The sequence below is a fragment of the Bombina bombina genome, chromosome 3 (genome assembly GCF_027579735.1).
Source record: "Bombina bombina isolate aBomBom1 chromosome 3, aBomBom1.pri, whole genome shotgun sequence".
NCBI classification, from domain to species: Eukaryota; Metazoa; Chordata; class Amphibia; order Anura; family Bombinatoridae; genus Bombina; species Bombina bombina.
In genome coordinates, this window is record NC_069501.1 from 1,236,570,457 (window position 1) to 1,236,593,678 (window position 23,222).

At 40.5% G+C, this 23,222-nt stretch overlaps 1 protein-coding gene across 1 annotated transcript in view; it reads left to right on the forward strand.

The window, feature by feature from the left end:
• The window catches only part of PAAF1 (proteasomal ATPase associated factor 1), a 148,910-nt gene that overhangs the window by 56,764 nt on the left and 68,924 nt on the right, over nt 1-23,222 (forward strand). Inside the window, exon 9 of the mRNA XM_053708733.1 lies at nt 20,191-20,306. Within this exon, the coding sequence (XP_053564708.1) occupies nt 20,191-20,306 (116 nt within the window). The remainder of the gene's footprint in view (nt 1-20,190; nt 20,307-23,222) is intronic.

Sequence of the window (23,222 nt, forward strand, 5' to 3'; positions counted from 1 at the left end):
CTCTTCAGCTTTGTATGCTGAACCAGTGGTGCAGGGATTATACAAAGATATTACAATTAATATCCTTAAATCCCAATGTTCGATCTTCTCTGACTTGGTGGTTGAATCACCATCGTCTAATTCAAGGGGCCTCTTTATTTCGTCCAACCTGGACTGTAATCTCAACAGATGCGAGTCTTTCAGGTTGGGGAGCTGTATGGGGATCTCTGACAGCGCAAGGGGTTTGGGAATTTCAGGAGGCGAAATTACCAATCAACATTTTGGAACTCCGTGCGATTTTCAGAGCTCTTCAGTTCTGGCCTCTTCTGAAGAGGGAATCGTTTATTTGTTTTCAGACAGACAATGTCACAACCGTGGCGTATGTCAATCATCAAGGTGGGACTCACAGTCCTTAGGCTATGAAAGAAGTATCTCGGATACTTGTATGGGCGGAATCCAGCTCCTGTCTAATCTCTGCGGTTCATATCCCAGGTGTAGACAATTGGGAAGCGGATTATCTCAGTCGCCAGACGTTACATCCGGGCGAATGGTCTCTTCACCCAGAGGTATTTCTTCAGATTGTTCAAATCTGGGGTCTTCCAGAAATAGATCTGATGGCTTCTCATCTAAACAAGAAACTTCCCAGGTATCTGTCCAGATCCAGGGATCCTCAGGCGGAAGCAGTGGACGCGTTGTCGCTTCCTTGGAATTATCAACCTGCTTATATCTTTCCGCCTCTAGTTCTTCTTCCAAAAGTGATTTCCAAAATTCTAATGGAACGTTCGTTTGTATTGCTGGTGGCTCCAGCATGGCCTCACAGGTTTTGGTATGCGGATCTCGTTCGGATGGCAAGTTGCCAACCTTGGACACTTCCGTTAAGGCCAGACCTTCTATCTCAAGGCCCATTTTTCCATCAGGATCTCAAATCATTAAATTTGAAGGTATGGAGATTGAACGCTTGATTCTTAGTCATAGAGGTTTCTCTGACTCAGTGATTAATACTATGATACAGGCTCGTAAATCTGTGTCTAGAAAGATTTATTACCGAGTCTGGAAGACTTACATTTCTTGGTGTTCTTCTCATAAATTCTCTTGGCATTCTTTTAGAATTCCTAGAATTCTACAGTTTATTCAGGATGGTTTGGATAAGGGTTTGTCTGCAAGCTCTTTGAAAGGTCAAATCTCTGCTCTTTCTGTTCTTTTTCACAGAAAAATTGCTAATCATCCAGATATTCATTGTTTTGTACAGGCTTTGGTTCGTATCAAGCCTGTCATTAAGTCAATCTCTCCTCCTTGGAGTCTTAATTTGATTCTGAGGGCTTTACAGGCTCCTCCGTTTGAACCTGTGCATTCTCTGGATATTAAATTACTTTCTTGGAAAGTGTTGTTACTTTTGGCCATCTCTTCTGCTAGAAGAGTTTCTGAGTTATCTGCTCTTTCTTGTGAATCTCCTTTTCTGATTCTTCATCAGGATAAGGTGGTGTTGCGGACTTCATTTAAATTTTTACCTAAGGTTGTGAATTCTAACAACATTAGTAGAGAAATCGTTGTCCCTTCATTATGTCCTAATCCTAAGAATTCTCTGGAGAGATCTTTACATTCTTTGGATGTAGTAAGAGCTTTGAAATATTATGTTGAAGCTACTAAAGGTTTTAGAAAGACTTCCAGTCTATTTGTTAACTTTTCTGGTTCCAGGAAAGGTCAGAAGGCTTCTGCCATTTCTTTGGCGTCTTGGTTAAAATCTTTGATTCATCATGCTTATGTAGAGTCGGGTAAGTCCCCGCCTCAAAGGATTACTGCTCATTCTACTAGGTCAGTTTCTACTTCCTGGGCTTTTAGGAATGAAGCTTCTGTTGATCAAATTTGCAAAGCATCAACTTGGTCTTCTTTGCATACTTTTACTAAATTCTACCATTTTGATGTTTTCTCTTCTTCAGAAGCAGTATTTGGTAGAAAAGTACTTCAGGCAGCTGTTTCAGTTTGATTCTGCTGCTTATTATTTCTTTCATGTAATTAGCAAGAGTCCATGAGCTAGTGACGTATGGGATATACATTCCTACCAGGAGGGGCAAAGTTTCCCAAACCTCAAAATGCCTACAAATACACCCCTCACCACACCCACAAATCAGTTTTTACAAACTTTGCCTCCTATGGAGGTGGTGAAGTAAGTTTGTGCTAGATTCTACGTTGATATGCGCTCCGCAGCAGGTTGGAGCCCGGTTTTCCTCTCAGCGTGCAGTGAATGTCAGAGGGATGTGAGGAGAGTATTGCCTATTTGAATTCAATGATCTCCTTCTACGGGGTCTATTTCATAGGTTCTCTGTTATCGGTCGTAGAGATTCATCTCTTACCTCCCTTTTCAGATCGACAATATACTCTTATATATATATACCATTACCTCTGCTGATTTTCGTTTCAGTACTGGTTTGGCTTTCTACAACATGTAGATGAGTGTCCTGGGGTAAGTAAGTCTTATTTTCTGTGACACTCTAAGCTATGGTTGGGCACTTTTTTATAAAGTTCTAAATATATGTATTCAAACATTTATTTGCCTTGACTCAGGATGTTCATCATTCCTTATTTTCAGACAGTCAGTTTCATATTTGGGATAATGCATTTGAATAAAACAATTTTTTTCTTACCTTAAAATTTGACTTTTCCCTGTGGGCTATTAGGCTCGCGGGGGCTGAAAATGCTTCATTTTATTGCGTCATTCTTGGCGCAGACTTTTTTGGCGCAAATTTTTTTTTCTTTTTCCGGCATCATACGTGTCGCCGGAAGTTGCGTCATTTTTGACGTTCTTTTGCGCCAAAGATGTCGGCGTTCCGGATGTGGCGTCATTTTTGGCGCCAAATAATGTGGGCGTCTTATTTGGCGCTAAAAAAATATGGGCGTCACTTTTGTCTCCACATTATTTAAGTCTCATTTTTTATTGCTTCTGGTTGCTAGAAGCTTGTTCACTGGCATTTTTTCCCATTCCTGAAACTGTCATTTAAGGAATTTGATCAATTTTGCTTTATATGTTGTTTTTTCTATTACATATTGCAAGATGTCCCATGTTGAAGCTGAGTCAGAAGATACTTCTGGAAAATCGCTGCCTGGTGCTGGAGCTACCAAAGCTAAGTGTATCTGCTGTAAACTTTTGGTAGCTGTTCCTCCAGCTGTTGTTTGTATTGAATGTCATGACAAACTTGTTAATGCAGATAATATTTCCTTTAGTAAAGTTACATTACCTGTTGCTGTTCCGTCAACATCTAATACTCAGAGTGTTCCTGATAACATAAGAGATTTTGCTTCTAAATCCATTAAGAAGGCTATGTCTGTTATTCCTCCTTCTAGTAAAAGTAAAAAGTCTTTTAAAACTTCTCATTTTTCAGATGAATTTTTAAATGAACATCATCATTCTGATAATGGTTCTTCTGGTTCAGAGGATTCTGTCTCAGAGGTTGATGCTGATAAATCTTCATATTTATTTAAAATGGAATTTATTCGTTCTTTACTTAAAGAAGTCCTAATTGCATTAGAAATTGAGGATTCTGGTCCTCTTGATACTAAATCTAAACGTTTAGATAAGGTTTTTAAATCTCCTGTAGTTATTCCAGAAGTGTTTCCTGTTCCTGATGCTATTTCTGAAGTAATTTCCAGGGAATGGAATAATTTGGGTAATTCATTTACTCCTTCTAAACGTTTTAAGCAATTATATCCTGTGCCATCTGACAGATTAGAATTTTGGGACAAAATCCCTAAGGTTGATGGGGCTGTCTCTACTCTTGCTAAGCGTACTACAATTCCTACGGCAGATGGTACTTCCTTTAAGGATCCTTTAGATAGGAAAATTGAATCCTTTCTAAGAAAAGCTTACTTGTGTTCAGGTAATCTTCTTAGACCTGCTATATCTTTGGCGGATGTTGCTGCAGCTTCAACTTTTTGGTTGGAAGCTTTAGCGCAACAAGTAACAGATCATAATTCTCATAGCATTATTCTTCTTCTTCAACATGCTAATAATTTTATTTGTGATGCCATCTTTGATATCATTAGGGTTGATGTCAGGTATATGTCTTTAGCTATTTTAGCTAGAAGAGCTTTATGGCTTAAAACTTGGAATGCTGATATGTCTTCTAAGTCTACTCTGCTTTCCCTTTCTTTCCAGGGTAATAAATTATTTGGTTCTCAGTTGGATTCTATTATCTCAACTGTTACTGGAGGGAAAGGAACTTTTTTACCACAGGATAAAAAATCTAAAGGTAAATTTAGGTCTAATAATCGTTTTCGTTCCTTTCGTCACAACAAGGAACAAAAGCCTGATCCTTCATCCTCAGGAGCGGTATCAGTTTGGAAACCATCTCCAGTCTGGAATAAATCCAAGCCTTTTAGAAAATCAAAGCCAGCTCCTAAGTCCACATGAAGGTGCGGCCCTCATTCCAGCTCAGCTGGTAGGGGGCAGATTACGTTTTTTCAAAGAAATTTGGATCAATTCCGTTCACAATCTTTGGATTCAGAATATTGTTTCAGAAGGGTACAGAATTGGCTTCAAGATAAGGCCTCCTGCAAAGAGATTTTTTCTTTCCCGTGTCCTAGTAAATCCAGCGAAGGCTCAAGCATTTCTGAAATGTGTTTCAGATCTAGAGTTGGCTGGAGTAATTATGCCAGTTCCAGTTCTGGAACAGGGGCTGGGGTTTTATTCAAATCTCTTCATTGTACCAAAGAAGGAGAATTCCTTCAGACCAGTTCTGGATCTAAAAATATTGAATCGTTATGTAAGGATACCAACATTCAAAATGGTAACTGTAAGGACTATCCTGCCTTTTGTTCAGCAAGGGCATTATATGTCTACAATAGATTTACAGGATGCATATCTGCATATTCCGATTCATCCAGATCACTATCAGTTTCTGAGATTCTCGTTCCTAGACAAGCATTACCAGTTTGTGGCTCTGCCGTTTGGCCTAGCAACAGCTCCAAGAATTTTTACAAAGGTTCTCTGTGCCCTTCTGTCTGTAATCAGAGAACAGGGTATTGTGGTATTTCCTTATTTGGACGATATCTTGGTACTTGCTCAGTATTCACATTTAGCAGAATCTCATTCGAATCGACTTGTGTTGTTTCTTAAAGATCATGGTTGGAGGATCAATTTCCTAAAAAGTTCATTGATTCCTCAGACAAGGGTAACCTTTTTGGGTTTCCAGATAGATTCAGTGTCCATGACTGTATCTTTGACAGACAAGAGACGTCTAAAATTGATATCAGCTTGTCGAAACCTTATGTCTCAATCTTTCCCTTCGGTAGCCTTATGCATGGAAATTCTAGGTCTTATGACTGCTGCATCGGACGCGATCCCCTTTGCTCGTTTTCACATGCGACCTCTTCAGCTCTGTATGCTGAACCAGTGGTGCCGGGATTACACAAAGATATCTCAATTAATATCTTTAAAACCGATTGTACGACACTCTCTGACGTGGTGGACAGATCACCATCGTTTAGTTCAGGGGGCTTCTTTTGTTCTTCCGATCTGGACTGTAATCTCAACAGATGCAAGTCTTACAGGTTGGGGAGCTGTGTGGGGGTCTCTGACGGCACAAGTTGTTTTGGAATCTTAGGAGGTGAGATTACCGATCAATATTTTGGAACTCCGTGCAATTTTCAGAGCTCTTCAGTCTTGGCCTCTTCTAAAGAGAGAATCGTTCATTTGTTTTCAGACAGACAATGTCACAACTGTGTCATACATCAATCATCAAGGAGGGACTCACAGTCCTCTGGCTATGAAAGAAGTATCTCGAATTCTGGTTTGGGCGGAATCCAGCTCCTGTCTAGTTTCTGCGGTTCATATCCCAGGTATAGACAATTGGGAAGCGGATTATCTCAGTCGCCAAACGTTGCATCCGGGCAAAGGTCTCTTCACCCAGAGGTATTTCTTCAGATTGTCCAAATGTGTTGACTTCCAGAAATAGATCTGATGGCTTCTCATCTAAACAAGAAACTTCCCAGGTATCTGTCCAGATCCAGGGATCCTCAAGCGGAAGCAGTGGATGCGTTGTCACTTCCTTGGAAGTATCATCCTGCTTATATCTTTCCGCCTCTAGTTCTTCTTCCAAGAGTGATCTCCAAGATTCTGAAGGAATGCTCGTTTGTTCTGCTGGTAGCTCCAGCATGGCCTCACAGGTTTTGGTATGCGGATCTTGTCCGGATGGCCTCTTGCCAACCGTGGACTCTTCCGTTAAGACCAGACCTTCTGTTGCAAGGTCCTTTTTTCCATCAGGATCTCAAATCCTTAAATTTAAAGGTATGGAGATTGAACGCTTGATTCTTAGTCAAAGAGGTTTCTCTGACTCTGTGATTAATACTATGTTACAGGCTCGTAAATCTGTATCTAGGGAGATATATTATAGAGTCTGGAAGACTTATATTTCTTGGTGTCTTTCTCATCATTTTTCCTGGCATTCTTTTAGAATTCCGAGAATTTTACAGTTTCTTCAGGATGGTTTGGAGAAAGGTTTGTCTGCAAGTTCCTTGAAAGGACAATTCTCTGCTCTTTCTGTTCTTTTTCACAGAAAGATTGCTAATCTTCCTGATATTCTTTGTTTTGTACAAACTTTGGTTCATATAAAACCTGTCATTAAGTCAATTTCTCCTCCTTGGAGTTTGAATTTGGTTCTGGGGGCTCTTCAAGCTCCTCCGTTTGAACCTATGCATTCGTTGAACATTAAATTACTTTCTTGGAAAGTTTTGTTCCTTTTGGCCATCTCTTCTGCCAGAAGAGTTTCTGAATTGTCTGCTCTTTCTTGTGAGTCTCCTTTTCTGATTTTTCATCAGGATAAGGCGGTGTTGCGAACTTCTTTTGAATTTTTACCTAAGGTTGTGAATTCCAACAACATTAGTAGAGAAATTGTGGTTCCTTCATTATGTCCTAATCCTAAGAATTCTAAGGAGAAATCATTGCATTCTTTGGATGTAGTTAGAGCTTTGAAATATTATGTTGAAGCTACTAAGAATTTCCGAAAGACTTCTAGTCTATTTGTTATCTTTTCCGGTTCTAGGAAAGGTTAGAAGGCCTCTGCCATTTCTTTGGCATCTTGGTTGAAATCTTTAATTCATCATGCTTATGTCGAGTCGGGTAAAACTCCGCCTCAAAGGATTACAGCTCATTCTACTAGGTCAGTTTCTACTTCCTGGGCGTTTAGGAATGAAGCTTCGGTTGATCAGATTTGCAAAGCAGGAACTTGGTCTTCTTTGCATACTTTTACTAAATTCTACCATTTTGATGTGTTTTCTTCTTCTGAAGCTGTTTTTGGTAGAAAAGTACTTCAGGCAGCTGTTTCAGTTTGAATCTTCTGCTTATATTTTCAGTTTTTTATTTTGGGTGTGGATTATTTTTCAGCGGAATTGGCTGTCTTTATTTTATCCCTCCCTCTCTAGTGACTCTTGCGTGGAAAGATCCACATCTTGGGTAGTCATTATCCCATACGTCACTAGCTCATGGACTCTTGCTAATTACATGAAAGAAAACATAATTTATGTAAGAACTTACCTGATAAATTAATTTCTTTCATATTAGCAAGAGTCCATGAGGCCCACCCTTTTTGTGGTGGTTATGATTTTTTTGTATAAAGCACAATTATTCCAATTCCTTATTTTTTATGCTTTCGCACTTTTTTCTTATCACCCCACTTCTTGGCTATTCGTTAAACTGATTTGTGGGTGTGGTGAGGGGTGTATTTGTAGGCATTTTGAGGTTTGGGAAACTTTGCCCCTCCTGGTAGGAATGTATATCCCATACGTCACTAGCTCATGGACTCTTGCTAATATGAAAGAAATGAATTTATCAGGTAAGTTCTTACATAAATTATGTTTTTTATAATGTGTTTTTTTTTCCGTAATTTAGTGTGTTTTATTTTTTGCAACTTAGCGTTTATTTTTTTGGTAATTTAGTCATTTTTAATGATGTTTAATAGTAGATTTAAATAATTTGAGTAGGGTTAGGGTCTTTGAATATGTAATTTAGTTAATTTAATTGGTTGTTTAATTTAATTGTAGGATAATATTTAGGGTAGGTTAATTAATAGTTTAAAAATAGTTTATTTTAATTCTACAGGTAAGTTTAAATTGATTTGAAGATAGGGATGTTGTAGTTTTAATTTAAACTCCCATTGACTTTTATGGCATCCGCGGTCTCCAGGGTGGCAGATTGAAAACCAGGTACGCTGGGCCAGAATAGCCACAAGCGTACCTGTTAGAAATTTGATAAATGGGAAAAGGGGTCAAATAGAGCCGAATGTGAATTCGGAACATCTGTACTGACGTAAGCATCGATCTGCGTCGGATTGAGTCCGGCGGATCGTATGTTACGTCACAAATGTCAACTTTTGCCGGTCTGTAGGCTTTGATAACTTGTTCTGGTCAAGCTCGCAACAATTACGCTGCGGAATTCTGCCGTATTTGTGGTTGACGGCTTGATAAATATCCCCCATAGTGTCAATCACAACAAGCGTAGGGCAAGGAGACTGCTGTTAGTAACTGGGCAGTAAAAATACAAATATATAGTGTAAATCACACCCTGTGTGCGCAACATAAAATAAAAAATAGAAATATATAAACAAAACTTGCACAAGCAACAGCACAGTGCAACAAAATAAGTCAAAATGCAATCACCAAAGAGTTATATTTGGCAGATGAAAGTCCAATTTATTCAATATAATCTTAAAAGTTGCTACATTTCCTCAAAGGAAGAAAAAAGAAGAAACATAGTGAAATTTAGTTTCAATTGAAATTCCAATACAAAGATACAGCTGGTACTCGCATTAATCAATGAGTTAAAAGCGTTATAACACCCCACGGGCAATCCAGATTGATTCTATTAATATTTATTCCAAATATGTAACATAACATTTTTGTATAAGAAAAGGTTTAACAGCTACAAACGTATTTTTACAGACCGGTAGAATATATATATATATATATATATATATATATATATATATATATATATATTGTGTACCCCGTGCTACAGATTTTTGCAACGCTATACAAATAAATGGTGGTAATTAGGGATGCACCGATACCAAGTATTTGCATGAGTGCCTCCACACCGATACCTGTACTTCCTACCCATATGCTATCTTGTGGCGTTTCTTCAAACTGCATATTCCCATTTCATTTTAAACTGGAGTGGAGACTAAACTAAAAATTGTTTACTACTGTTCTGCCAATACAAATTGCTGTTATTTCCCTTGTAAGGTGTATCCAGTCCACGGATCATCCATTACTTGTGGGATATTCTCCTTCCCAACAGGAAGTTGCAAGAGGATCACCCACAGCAGAGCTGCTATATAGCTCCTCCCCCAACTGCCATATCCAGTCATTCTCTTGCAAGCTCTCAACATAGCTGGAGGTAGTAAGAGGAAAGTGGTGTAATATAGTTAGTTTTTTCTTCAATCAAAAGTTTATTGTTTTTAAATGGTACCGGAGTTGTACTATTTTATCTCAGGCAGCATTTAGAAGAAGAATCTGCCTTCGTTTTTATATGATCTTAGCAGAAGTAACTAAGATCCGCTGCTGTTCTCACATATGTCTGAGGAGTGAGGTAACTTCAGAGGGAGAATGGCGTGCAGGTTATCCTGCAATAAGGTATGTGCAGTTAAAGTTTTTCTAGGGCTGGAATTGCTAGAAAATGCTGCTGATACCGGATTAATGTAAATTAAGCCTAAATACAGTGATTTAATAGCGACTAGTATCAGGCTTGCTATCAGAGGTATATACTCTGATTAATGTGCAATATAAAACGTTTGCTGGCATGTTTAATCGTTTTTATATATGCTTTGGTGATAAAACTTATTGGGGCCTAGTTTTTTCCACATTGCTGGCTTGATTTTTGCTTAGAAACAGTTTCCTGAGGCTTTCCACTGTTGTAATATGAGTGGGAGGGGCCTATTTTAGCGCTTTTTTGCGCAGTTAAAATTACAGACAGAGACATTCAGCTTCGCTCAGCAGTCCCCTGCATGCTTTAGGACATCTCTGAAGGGCTCAAAAGGCTTCAAAAGTCGTGTATTGAGGAAGGTAAAGCCACAGGGAGCTGTGGCAGTTGTTGTGACTGCTTAAAAAAAAAACGTTTTTTTTTTCATTTTGTTAATCCGTTTTTTGTACTAAGGGGTTAATCATCCATTTGCAAGTGGGTGCAATGCTCTGCTAACTAGCAAAATGTGTTTCTCTTAAAGGCACAGTAACGTTTTTTATATTGCTTGTTTAACTTGATTTAAAGTGTTTTCCAAGCTTGCTAGTCTCATTGCTAGTCTGTATAAACATGTCTAACACAGAGGAAACTCCTTGTTCATTATGTTTAAAAGCCATGGTGGAACCCCATATGAGAATGTGTACTAAATGTATTGATTTCACTTTAAACAATAAAGATCAGCTTTTATCTTTAAAAAATGTATCACCAGAGGATTCCGACGAGGGGGAAGTTATGCCGACTAACTCTCCCCACGTGTCGGACCCTTTGACTTCCGCTCAAGGGACTCACGCTAAAATGGAGCCAAGTACATCAAAGACGCCCATAGCGATTACTTTGCAGGACATGGTGGCAATCATTGATAATACCCTGTCAGCGGTATTAGCCAGATTGCCTGAATTCAGAAGAAAGCGCGATAGCTCTGGGGTTAGACGTAGTACAGAGCGCGCAGATGCTTTAAGGCCCATGTCTGATACTGCGTCACAATATACAGAAGCTGAGGACGGAGAGCTTCAGTCTGTGGGTGACATTTCTGATTCGGGGAAACCTGATTCAGATATTTTTACTTTTAAATTTAAGCTTGAGAACCTCCGTGTATTGCTTGGGGAGGTGTTAGCTGCTCTGAATGACTGTGACACAATTGCAGTGCCAGAGAAATTGTGTAGACTGGATAAATACTATGCAGTGCCGGTGTGTACTGATGTTTTTCCAATACCTAAAAGGTTTACAGAAATTATTAATAAGGAGTGGGATAGACCCGGTTTGCCGTTTCCCCCCCCCCCCTCCTATTTTTAGAAAAATGTTTCCAATAGACGTCACCACACGGGACTTATGGAAGACGGTCCCTAAGGTGGAGGGAGCAGTTTCTACTTTAGCAAAGCGTACCACTATCCCTGTCGAGGACAGTTGTGCTTTTTCAGATCCAATGGATAAAAAATTAGAAGGTTACCTTAAGAAAATATTTATTCAACAAGGTTTTATCCTGCAGCCCCTTACATGCATTGCACCTGTCACTGCTGCTGCGGCGTTCTGGTTTGAGTCTCTGGAAGAGGCCTTTCAGACAGCTACTCCATTGACTGAAATACTTGACAAGCTTAGAACACTTAAGCTAGCTAATTCTTTTGTTTCTGATGCCATTTTTCATTTAACTAAACTAACGGCTAAGAATTCTGGATTCGCCATCCAGGCGCGTAGGGCGCTATGGCTTAAATCTTGGTCAGCTGACGTGACTTCAAAGTCTAAATTACTTAATATTCCTTTCAAGGGGCAGACCCTATTTGGGCCTGGTTTGAAGGAAATTATTGCTGATATTTCTGGAGGTAAGGGTCATACCCTTCCTCAAGACAGGGCCAAGTCAAAAGCCAAACGGTCTAATTTTCATGCCTTTCGAAACTTCAAGGCAGGTGTAGCATCAACTTCCTCTGCTACAAAACAAGAGGGAACTTTTGCTCAATCCAAGCAGGGCTGGAAACCTAACCAGTCCTGGAACAAAGGCAAGCAGGCCAGGAAGCCTGCTGCTGCCTCTAAGACAGCATGAAGGAACGGCCCCCTATCCAGTAACGGATCTAGTAGGGGGCAGACTTTCTCTCTTCGCCCAGGCGAATTGGACCAATTCGCCCAGGCGAATTGGACAATTGTAACAACAGATGCCAGCCTTCTTGGTTCGGGTGCAGTCTGGAATTCCCTGAAGGTTCAGTATCGTGGACTCAGGAGGAGAAACTCCTTCCAATAAATATTCTGGAGTTAAGAGCAATATTCAATGCTCTTCTAGCTTGGCCTCAGTTAGCAACCCTGAGGTTCATCAGATTTCAGTCGGACAATATCACGACTGTGGCTTACATCAACCATCAAGGGGAAACTAGGAGTTCCCTAGCAATGTTAGAAGTCTCCAAGATAATTCGCTGGGCAGAGATTCACTCTTGCCACCTATCAGCAATCCATATACCAGGTGTAGAGAACTGGGAGGCGGATTTTCTAAGTCGTCAGACTTTTCATCCGGGGGAGTGGGAACTCCATCCGGAGGTGTTTGCTCAATTGGTTCATCGTTGGGGCAAACCAGAACTGGATCTCATGGCGTCTCGCCAGAACGCCAAGCTTCCTTGTTATGGATCCAGGTCCAGGGACCCAGAAGCGGCACTGATAGATGCTCTAGCAGCGCCTTGGTTCTTCAACCTGGCTTATGTGTTTCCACCGTTTCCTCTGCTCCCTCGACTGATTGCCAAAATCAAACGAGAGAGCATCGGTGATCTTGATAGCGCCTGCGTGGCCACGCAGGACCTGGTATGCAGACCTAGTGGACATGTCATCCTTTCCACCATGGACCCTGCCTCTGAGACAAGACCTTCTACTACAAGGTCCTTTCAATCATCCGAATCTAATTTCTCTGAGACTGACTGCATGGAGATTGAATGCTTGATTTTATCAAAGTGTGGCTTCTCCGAGTCTGTCATTGATACCCTTATACAGGCACGAAAGCCTGTCACCAGGAAAATCTACCATAAGATATGGCGTAAATATCTTTATTGGTGTGAATCCAAGAATTACTCATGGAGTAAGGTTAGGATCCCTAGGATATTGTCCTTTCTCCAAGAGGGTTTGGAAAAAGGATTATCAGCCAGTTCTTTAAAGGGACAGATTTCTGCTCTGTCTATTCTTTTGCACAAGCGTCTGGCAGAAGTTCCAGACGTTCAAGCTTTTTGTCAGGCTTTGGTTAGAATTAAGCCTGTGTTTAAACCTGTTGCTCCTCCATGGAGCTTAAACTTGGTTCTTAAAGTTCTTCAAGGGGTTCCGTTTGAACCCCTTCATTCCATTGATATCAAACTTTTATCTTGGAAAGTTCTGTTTTTGATGGCTATTTCCTCGGCTCAGAGAGTCTCTGAGTTATCTGCTTTACAATGTGATTCTCCTTATCTGATTTTTCATTCAGATAAAGTAGTTCTGCGTATAAAACCTGGGTTTTTACCTAAGGTAGTTTCTAACAAGAATATCAATCAAGAGATTGTTGTTCCATCATTGTGCCCTAATCCTTCTTCAAAGAAGGAACGTCTTTTACATAATTTGGACGTGGTCCGTGCTTTAAAGTTTTACTTACAAGCTACTAAGGATTTTCGTCAAACATCTACACTGTTTATTGTTTACTCTGGACAGAGGAGAGGTCAAAAAGCTTCGGCAACCTCTCTTTCTTTTTGGCTTCGGAGCGTAATACGCTTAGCCTATGAGACTGCTGGACATCAGCCCCCTGAAAGGATTACAGCTCATTCTACTAGAGCTGTGGCTTCCACCTGGGCCTTTAAAAATGAGGCTTCTGTTGAACAGATTTGCAAGGCGGCGACTTGGTCTTCGCTTCATACCTTTTCAAAATTTTACAAATTTGATACTTTTGCTTCTTCGGAGGCTATTTTTGGGAGACAGGTTCTACAGGCAGTGGTTCCTTCCATTTAAGTCTGCCTTGTCCCTCCCTTCATCCGTGTACTTTAGCTTTGGTATTGGTATCCCACAAGTAATGGATGATCCGTGGACTGGATATACCTTACAAGAGAAAACATAATTTATGCTTACCAGATAAATTTATTTCTCTTGTGGTGTATCCAGTCCACGGCCCGCCCTGTCTTTTAAGGCAGGTCTAAATTTTATTTAAACTACAGTCACCACTGCACCCTATGGTTTCTCCTTTCTCGGCTTGTTTCGGTCGAATGACTGGATATGGCAGTTGGGGGAGGAGCTATATAGCAGCTCTGCTGTGGGTGATCCTCTTGCAACTTCCTGTTGGGAAGGAGAATATCCCACAAGTAATGGATGATCCGTGGACTGGATACACCACAAGAGAAATAAATTTATCAGGTAAGCATAAATTATGTTTTGTATAATTGTAGGAGAGATCACTGTACCTCGTTCAGACAAACCCCTGAAGCACTGGACAGTTAATAAACAGATTTCCAGCTCTGGCTAAAATGGCCCAAAAATATCTTTCTGCCCTATGCAGTAGTGTGGAAAGTGAAAGACTGTTCAACTTAGAGTCGAACCTCCATACAAATGTCAGATTGATGTTATATAACAGCCCTACAACCCAATTGTATAACCCCTTTAAATTTAATATTTTATTGTAATATTTTTTATTTATAAACATGTTCAGTGAACTTTTTTATTATTTCATAATGTCTTTTGAATTACAGTCCTTTATAATTATAAAGACACTTTTTATTATTTCCTAATGTCTTTTGAATTACAGTCCTTTATAATTATAAAGAAGGAATCTTAAATAATTAGTCTGTATTGTGCTTGGTAAACTGTCACATGACATAAAAAAAAAGTATCGGTAATTGGTATCGGTGAGTATTTAAAAACAAATATCGGTACTTGTACTCGGTCATAAAAAAATGGTATCGGTGCAACCCTAGTGGTAATAATAATGTTATATATTTGGAATAAATATTAAAGGGACAGTAAAGTCAAAATTAAACTTTTATTATTCGGATAGAGCATGCAATTTTAAACAACTTTCCAATTTACTTCTATTATCAAATCTGCTTGGTTCTTTTGGTATTTTTTATTAAAGAGTAAAACTAGGTAGGCTCATAAGAGCTCAGGAGTGTGCACGTGTCTTTAGTGCTCTATGGCAGCAGTGTTTTGCAACATTATTTATAACTTTGTTATACAATGTTGCAAAGCACTGCTGCCATAGAGTACAGTTTAAGCCGGGGTTAGGTTCCAGAAGGAATGGTTGTAAATCAAAACCGTTGTAAATTGAAACCCAATTTATAATGTAAGTCAATGGGAAGTGAAGGAGTTAGGTTCCAGGCCCCTCTGAAAATTGTCATAAGTAACACTTAATACATTATTTTTAAAGCTTTGAGATGAAGACTTTAAATGCTAAACAGCATTATAAACAGTATCAAATAATTACACAGCACAGAATATATAATTAAACTAAGTTAAATGAACAAAAACATTTGCTAAACGGCATTATAAACCTAATAAAATAATCACACAACACAGACTTTACTTGCATTTTTCTGCAAACAGTTCTTTCTATGCATTCCAATCTAGACTGGTTTATAGACAGGAAGATCTTGTTCCTTTGAAAGCTGCTCCATTGCTCAGGTCTGGTTGGTTACACTGATTAATTTCAGCCTGTTTGTGTGCTTGGCTTGCATATCTTTGCTGCAACACAAGCAGTCAGCTACTGGCTATTTTAATCAATGCACTGCTTCTCAATGCTTTTCAATAGCAATGTATAGAGGAAAAGAGAGGAGCACAGGCAGCGGTACAATGCACTTAAAAATATTTATTACACAAGTTGCGCCGTAGCGCAATATGAGTGAATATAAACACACGTATGTTAGGCAAAAGCAAAACCAAACATGAATAGTTACGTGAGAGGGGAGAAAAACACCCCGGGTTAATACTGTACAAAAGAATCCTTGACAAGCTGTAAACTAGCAGGTATACACGTTTCAGCTAACAGCCTTACTCATTACCTGTTTAAAACATGTGTGAATTGCTCTTTAAGAACTAACTAACAGCCTGTCTTCCCATTGGTAGTCGGGACACAGCCCTTTCAAAATCCTCCAATGGGTGATATTTATAATAACTATAGCCCCATTAACAAAAGCTCAATCACTGTGGATAGTGCAATAACATTTGGTACATGTATACATTCATAGCAAACACTGTTGAAATAAGCACCTATGTAGCTGGTCATAGAAATTATTATTACAAATACTGATTTAATTACTTAAATACAATCGTGAGGATTCCATAATCGGCAAAGTCCCATGCTGTGCAAGAGGATCATCCGTTCCGATACTCACTGAAACACAGTACAACATTGTCAGTTAATATGGTGAGTAGCACTCGTGACATATGTTCAACCCCTATTTATTATAATAAGCAGCAATGGCAAAAAGCATGAGAGCTGCAGGGGGAAAGTGGAGCTCATACACAGTGTACCTAAGATAAGACCCATATATATAAATTATTGTGCATGTAAATAGTCAATCGTAAGTACAAACTCAGTGTGGAGATTTAGATGGAACAGAAGTGTATGTGCCTTAGATTAAATATCAGAAAGGTATTATGGGGGCCATTCCTACAATAGATAGGAGTAGGTGTTGTAATAAACATCAAAATGGCAATGCTGTTATAGAAACATATACAATGATTAGAAAATCAAGACCAGCATTCTCACATTACTGCCCCATCAATACTCTGGTGGACAGATGACCCCCCCTAAAATTAATTAAGCCCTAGCTAGGGAATTACACATGTGGCCCCATCTAGGTACACTACATATCAAGGAAATTGTAGTCGGAAATTATTAAATAGACCAGACAGGGGGGAGAAGTGAGGGAAGGGCAAGATGGGTTGGGGGGGGTGAGTGTAGCTCACCAAAAATTAATGAGATCATACTCAGAGTTGAGCCCTTCTGGAACTCTTGTCTTTAACTTAAAGATCCAGAATGCCTCCCTCTCCCCCAATTTGCGAACCCTATCCATCCCCCCCCCCCTGCATGGAGGAATTTTCTCAATAATAGTCCAGGCAAAGGATGTGGTATTCTTTAAATGAATACCCGCAAAATGTTGCACCAATGCTGTAGTGAGTACACCCACCCTTATATCAGCAAGATGTTCCTTAATACGGGTTCTGGCTTCTCTGGTGGTGAGGCCTACATACTGGAGGGAACATTCCTTACAGGTAATGACATAAACAACATATGTCGACCTACAGTTAAGGCAAGAATCTATCCTGAATGTTTGGCCCGTCATCAGTGAGCTGAATTGATCCCCTGGGGCTAGCTTCTCACATGCCACACATGTACGGTGGTGGCAGCGAAAGGTGCCCTTACAACTTAGCCACGATGAGGCTGGTTGTCCTGTCTTTCTGAGTTTTGTTGGTGCCACTATATTACCTATCGTTCTGTTCCTCTTATAGGAGTGGTGAGGGCCGCTGATAAAGGAGGCACTGTAGTGGTGCTTAATGCCAGTAGTTTCCGTGAGGAGGCATATAGGCAATTGAGTGGTTTATGAAAAACAAGCGGATGAACTAGCTAGGAGATTGAAAGAGAGGGGCCACAAGGGTTCAGTTATTACTAAGGCCAGGAATATAGTGAGAGGCATACCTAGGGACAAACTTCTTGAACCTTCAAAGCGAAGGAAATCCAAATCCAATACTCTGAGCAATGAGGACAACAAGGTTGTCTTTTTGACGGAGTACTCGAGACAGTATAGGGACATCTGTCAGATAGTAAGAAACAACTTCAGTATGTTATCTGCGGATGACAAATTGCAGGAAGTAGTTGCGAAAGGTCTTAGATACTCCTATAAGAGGAACAGAACGATAGGTAATATAGTGGCACCTACAAAACTCAGAAAGACAGGACAACCAGCCTCATTGTGGCTAAGTTGTAAGGGCACCTTTCGCTGCCACCACCGTACATGTGTGGCATGTGAGAAGCTAGCCCCAGGGGATCAATTCAGCTCACTGATGACGGGCCAAACATTCAGGATAGATTCTTGCCTTAACTGTAGGTCGACATATGTTGTTTATGTCATTACCTGTAAGGAATGTTCCCTCCAGTATGTAGGCCTCACCACCAGAGAAGCCAGAACCCGTCTTAAGGAACATCTTGCTGATATAAGGGTGGGTGTACTCACTACAGCATTGGTGCAACATTTTGGGGGTATTCATTTAAAGAATACCACATCCTTTGCCTGGACTATTATTGAGAAAATTCCTCCATGCAGGGGGGGGATGGATAGGGTTCGCAAATTGGGGGAGAGGGAGGCATTCTGGATCTTTAAGTTAAAGACAAGAGTTCCAGAAGGGCTCAACTCTGAGTATGATCTCATTAATTTTTGGTGAGCTACACTCCCCCCCCCCCCCTAACCCATCTTGCCCTTCCCTCACTTCTCCCCCCTGTCTGGTCTATTTAATAATTTCCGACTACAATTTCCTTGATATGTAGTTTACCTAGATGGGGCCACATGTGTAATTCCCTAGCTAGGGCTTAATTAATTTTAGGGGGGGTCATCTGTCCACCAGAGTATTGATGGGGCAGTAATGTGAGAATGCTGGTCTTGATTTTCTAATCATTGTATATGTTTTCTATAACAGCATTGCCATTTTGATGTTTATTACAACACCTACTCCTATCTATTGTAGGAATGGCCCCCATAATACCTTTCTGATATTTAATCTAAGGCACATACACTTCTGTTCCATCTAAATCTCCACACTGAGTTTGTACTTACGATTGACTATTTACATGCACAATAATTTATATATATGGGTCTTATCTTAGGTACACGGTGTATGAGCTCCACTTTCCCCCTGCAGTTCTCATGCTTTTTGCCATTGCTGATTATTATAATAAATAGGGGTTGAACATATGTCACGAGTGCTACTCACCATATTAACTGACAATGTTGTACTGTGTTTCAGTGAGTATCGGAACGGATGATCCTCTTGCACAGCATGGGACTTTGCCGATTATGGAATCCTCACGATTGTATTTAAGTAATTAAATCAGTATTTGTAATAATAATTTCTATGACCAGCTACATAGGTGCTTATTTCAACAGTGTTTGCTATGAATGTATACATGTACCAAATGTTATTGCACTATCCACAGTGATTGAGCTTTTGTTAATGGGGCTATAGTTATTATAAATATCACCCATTGGAGGATTTTGAAAGGGGTGTGTCCCGACTACCAATGGGAAGACAGGCTGTTAGTTTTTAAAGAGCAATTCACACATGTTTTAAACAGGTAATGAGTAAGGCTGTTGGCTGAAACGTGTATACCTGCTAGTTTAAAGCTTGTCAAGGATTCTTTTGTACAGTATTAACCCGGGGTGTTTTTCTCCCCTCTCACGTAACTATTCATGTTTGGTTTTATTTTTGCCTAACATGCGTGTGTTTATATTCACTCATATTGCGCTACGGTGCAACTTGTGTAATAAATATTTTTAAGTGCATTGTACCGCTGCCTGTGCTCCTCTCTTTTGCTCTATACATTGCTTCAAGTGGCCGGTTCAAGTTTGTGTGAGCACAGCAGCCAGGTATGCACGAAGTCCTGACCGCATAGCACGCTAACTACCAGGGACGACAACGGAAGGAGGAGCTACCAACCGCATTGGTATTGGAGTTCACTTGGGCCACTGCATGAAGCTAGGAGCAAGCGGACGGAGGCAATTGGCACAGTAAGGTGAGCGGTTATTTTGATACAGCCTCCAGTGATTGCCCTCATATGTCCGGCAGCAGATGCAAGGTATGAGCTATGTGAACTGACCACTTCACAGTCGATTACTATAGTGTTTGGTGTTTACTGAATATTTGAGTTAATTTATTCATTATCTACTGTGTACCCAAGGAGCGGTGGGAGTATAGCCTTACTAGTCCTGGCTGGGGTGGGGAAACCCCACAGGACTGATATCCTCTAAACTGTCAGAATACATATCTACATACGGGTTACACACGGGCTGGGATTAAGGTGTGTGGAAAAATTACTTCTCAGCTGTTTGATTTGATAACCGTAGCCGAGGTCACTCTCCCTACAAACTTTTCCCCTTTGCTGCTTTTCAATAGCAGTCACATGACTGGGGGGAAAAAAGGTTGTTATTCTGAAACGGCGCAATTTGAACCGTCGTAAACCGAGGGCCACCTGTACTAGAGTACTATATAGTACTAAAGACAGCAAATTAGATAATAGAAGTAAATTGGAATGATGTTTAAATTTGTATTCTCTATCGGAATTATTAAAAAAAGAATTGGGTTTAATGTCCCTTTAAATATGAATACTTAACACTTTTATTCTAAGGCTTATTGGCTAAATACATATCTTCATCTTGTTTCCGCCTTCTAGAGCACAGCCATATTATATAACAATTGGGCATCTGCTCTATACCAGATCTTTTTGTGTAATTGCTATGTCTGCTATGTAGTACAAGAGAACACAGCTGTCTTTCTGAAGATTCCTTCTTGTGTTTCAGGTTTTCCTTTTTGATGGGTCAGATGCTTTCAACTGCTGCACCTTCCTCTCCAGTGTGAGCATTCTGGCTGGTGCTCAGGATGGTAACATATACCAGCTAGATGTCAGGAACACAAAGTGAGTATTGTGCATATACAATAATAATTATTTATAAGATATCACTCACATTGTATGTCTTGTAGCTCGTCTGGGGTTTGCTATTTCACTTGCCACTGAGCTGTTGTTTGTTCCTGGCAGATTGCTTCTCGTTCTGTATGTGTTTTTATTATTACCCTGGCCCCAAGGCAGAACATACAGTGATGTGAGATGTCATCGCAGAAAATGCAGCACGTCTGCAGAAAGAATAGGACACATGCAGGAACTGTTAGAGCTTTAACTTTGTAGTGCTGCTCTACATTAGACAGTTCTCTTCAAACTGAGCTGTGCTCTGGCTGCACTTTGCATCCAGGGCCAAGTGCTGTTTGAAGTGAGCAGTCAAAGATGCAGTAGCGCTGCAAAGCAGCAGCACATTGCTTGTTGACTGGCTCTCAGATATTTCCCAGTCTGTTTATTCTAAAATGTAAGAGCACTACATATTTTTATTACTACATTTCTATGTTAGACCAAGAGAAAAGGAAACAGATTTATTAAAGAGACATTTAAAAAAAAAAATTTGTATGCAGCTAATTTGCAATGCAATTTTCAACTACTGCACTATATATATAAATCATTAAAAATGGTTTTATTCTTCAGTTAACCAACACATTGCAATTGAACTGGTGCCTTAGGGTAACTGTCTAATTTAAAAACAGAATTTATGTTTACCTGATAAATTACTTTCTCCAACGGTGTGTCCGGTCCACGGCGTCATCCTTACTTGTGGGATATTCTCTTCCCCAACAGGAAATGGCAAAGAGCCCAGCAAAGCTGGTCACATGATCCCTCCTAGGCTCCGCCTTCCCCAGTCATTCGACCGACGTAAAGGAGGAATATTTGCATAGGAGAAATCATATGATACCGTGGTGACTGTAGTTAAAGAAAATAAATTATCAGACCTGATTAAAAAACCAGGGCGGGCCGTGGACCGGACACACCGTTGGAGAAAGTAATTTATCAGGTAAACATAAATTCTGTTTTCTCCAACATAGGTGTGTCCGGTCCACGGCGTCATCCTTACTTGTGGGAACCAATACCAAAGCTTTAGGACACGGATGAAGGGAGGGAGCAAATCAGGTCACCTAGATGGAAGGCACCACGGCTTGCAAAACCTTTCTCCCAAAAATAGCCTCAGAAGAAGCAAAAGTATCAAATTTGTAAAATTTAGTAAAAGTGTGCAGTGAAGACCAAGTCGCTGCCTTACATATCTGATCAACAGAAGCCTCGTTCTTGAAGGCCCATGTGGAAGCCACAGCCCTAGTGGAATGAGCTGTGATTCTTTCAGGAGGCTGCCGTCCGGCAGTCTCGTAAGCCAATCTGATGATGCTTTTAAGCCAAAAAGAGAGAGAGGTAGAAGTTGCTTTTTGACCTCTCCTTTTACCAGAATAAACAACAAACAAGGAAGATGTTTGTCTAAAATCCTTTGTAGCATCTAAATAGAATTTTAGAGCACGAACTACATCCAAATTGTGCAACAAGCGTTCCTTCTTTGAAACTGGATTCGGACACAAAGAAGGCACGACTATCTCCTGGTTAATGTTTTTGTTAGAAACAACTTTCGGAAGAAAACCAGGTTTAGTACGCAAAACCACCTTATCTGCATGGAACACCAGATAAGGAGGAGAACACTGCAGAGCAGATAATTCTGAAACTCTTCTAGCAGAAGAAATTGCAACCAAAAACAAAACTTTCCAAGATAATAACTTAATATCAACGGAATGTAAGGGTTCAAACGGAACCCCCTGAAGAACTGAAAGAACTAAATTGAGACTCCAAGGAGGAGTCAAAGGTTTGTAAACAGGCTTGATTCTAACCAGAGCCTGAACAAAGGCTTGAACATCTGGCACAGCTGCCAGTTTTTTGTGAAGTAACACAGACAAGGCAGAAATCTGTCCCTTCAAAGAACTTGCAGATAATCCTTTCTCCAAACCTTCTTGAAGAAAGGATAGAATCTTAGGAATTTTTATCTTGTCCCAAGGGAATCCTTTAGATTCACACCAACAGATATATTTTTTCCATATTTTGTGGTAGATTTTTCTAGTTACAGGCTTTCTGGCCTGAACAAGAGTATCAATGACAGAGTCTGAGAACCCTCGCTTTGATAAGATCAAGCGTTCAATCTCCAAGCAGTCAGTTGGAGTGAGACCAGATTCGGATGTTCGAACGGACCTTGAACAAGAAGGTCTCGTCTCAAAGGTAGCTTCCATGGTGGAGCCGATGACATATTCACCAGGTCTGCATACCAAGTCCTGCGTGGCCACGCAGGAGCTATCAAGATCACCGATGCCCTCTCCTGATTGATCCTGGCTACCAGCCTGGGGATGAGAGGAAACGGCGGGAATACATAAGCTAGTTTGAAGGTCCAAGGTGCTATTAGTGCATCTACTAGAGTCGCCTTGGGATCCCTGGATCTGGACCCGTAGCAAGGAACCTTGAAGTTCTGACGAGAGGCCATCAGATCCATGTCTGGAATGCCCCATAATTGAGTAATTTGGGCAAAGATTTCCGGATGGAGTTCCCACTCCCCCGGATGAAATGTCTGACGACTCAGAAAATCCGCTTCCCAATTTTCCACTCCTGGGATGTGGATTGCAGACAAGTGGCAGGAGTGAGTCTCCGCCCATTGAATGATTTTGGTCACTTCTTCCATCGCCAGGGAACTCCTTGTTCCCCCCTGATGGTTGATGTACGCAACAGTCGTCATGTTGTCTGATTGAAACCGTATGAATTTGGCCTTTGCTAGCTGAGGCCAAGCCTTGAGAGCATTGAATATCGCTCTCAGTTCCAGAATATTTATCGGGAGAAGAGATTCTTCCCGAGACCAAAGACCCTGAGCTTTCAGGGGTCCCCAGACCGCGCCCCAGCCCACCAGACTGGCGTCGGTCGTGACAATGACCC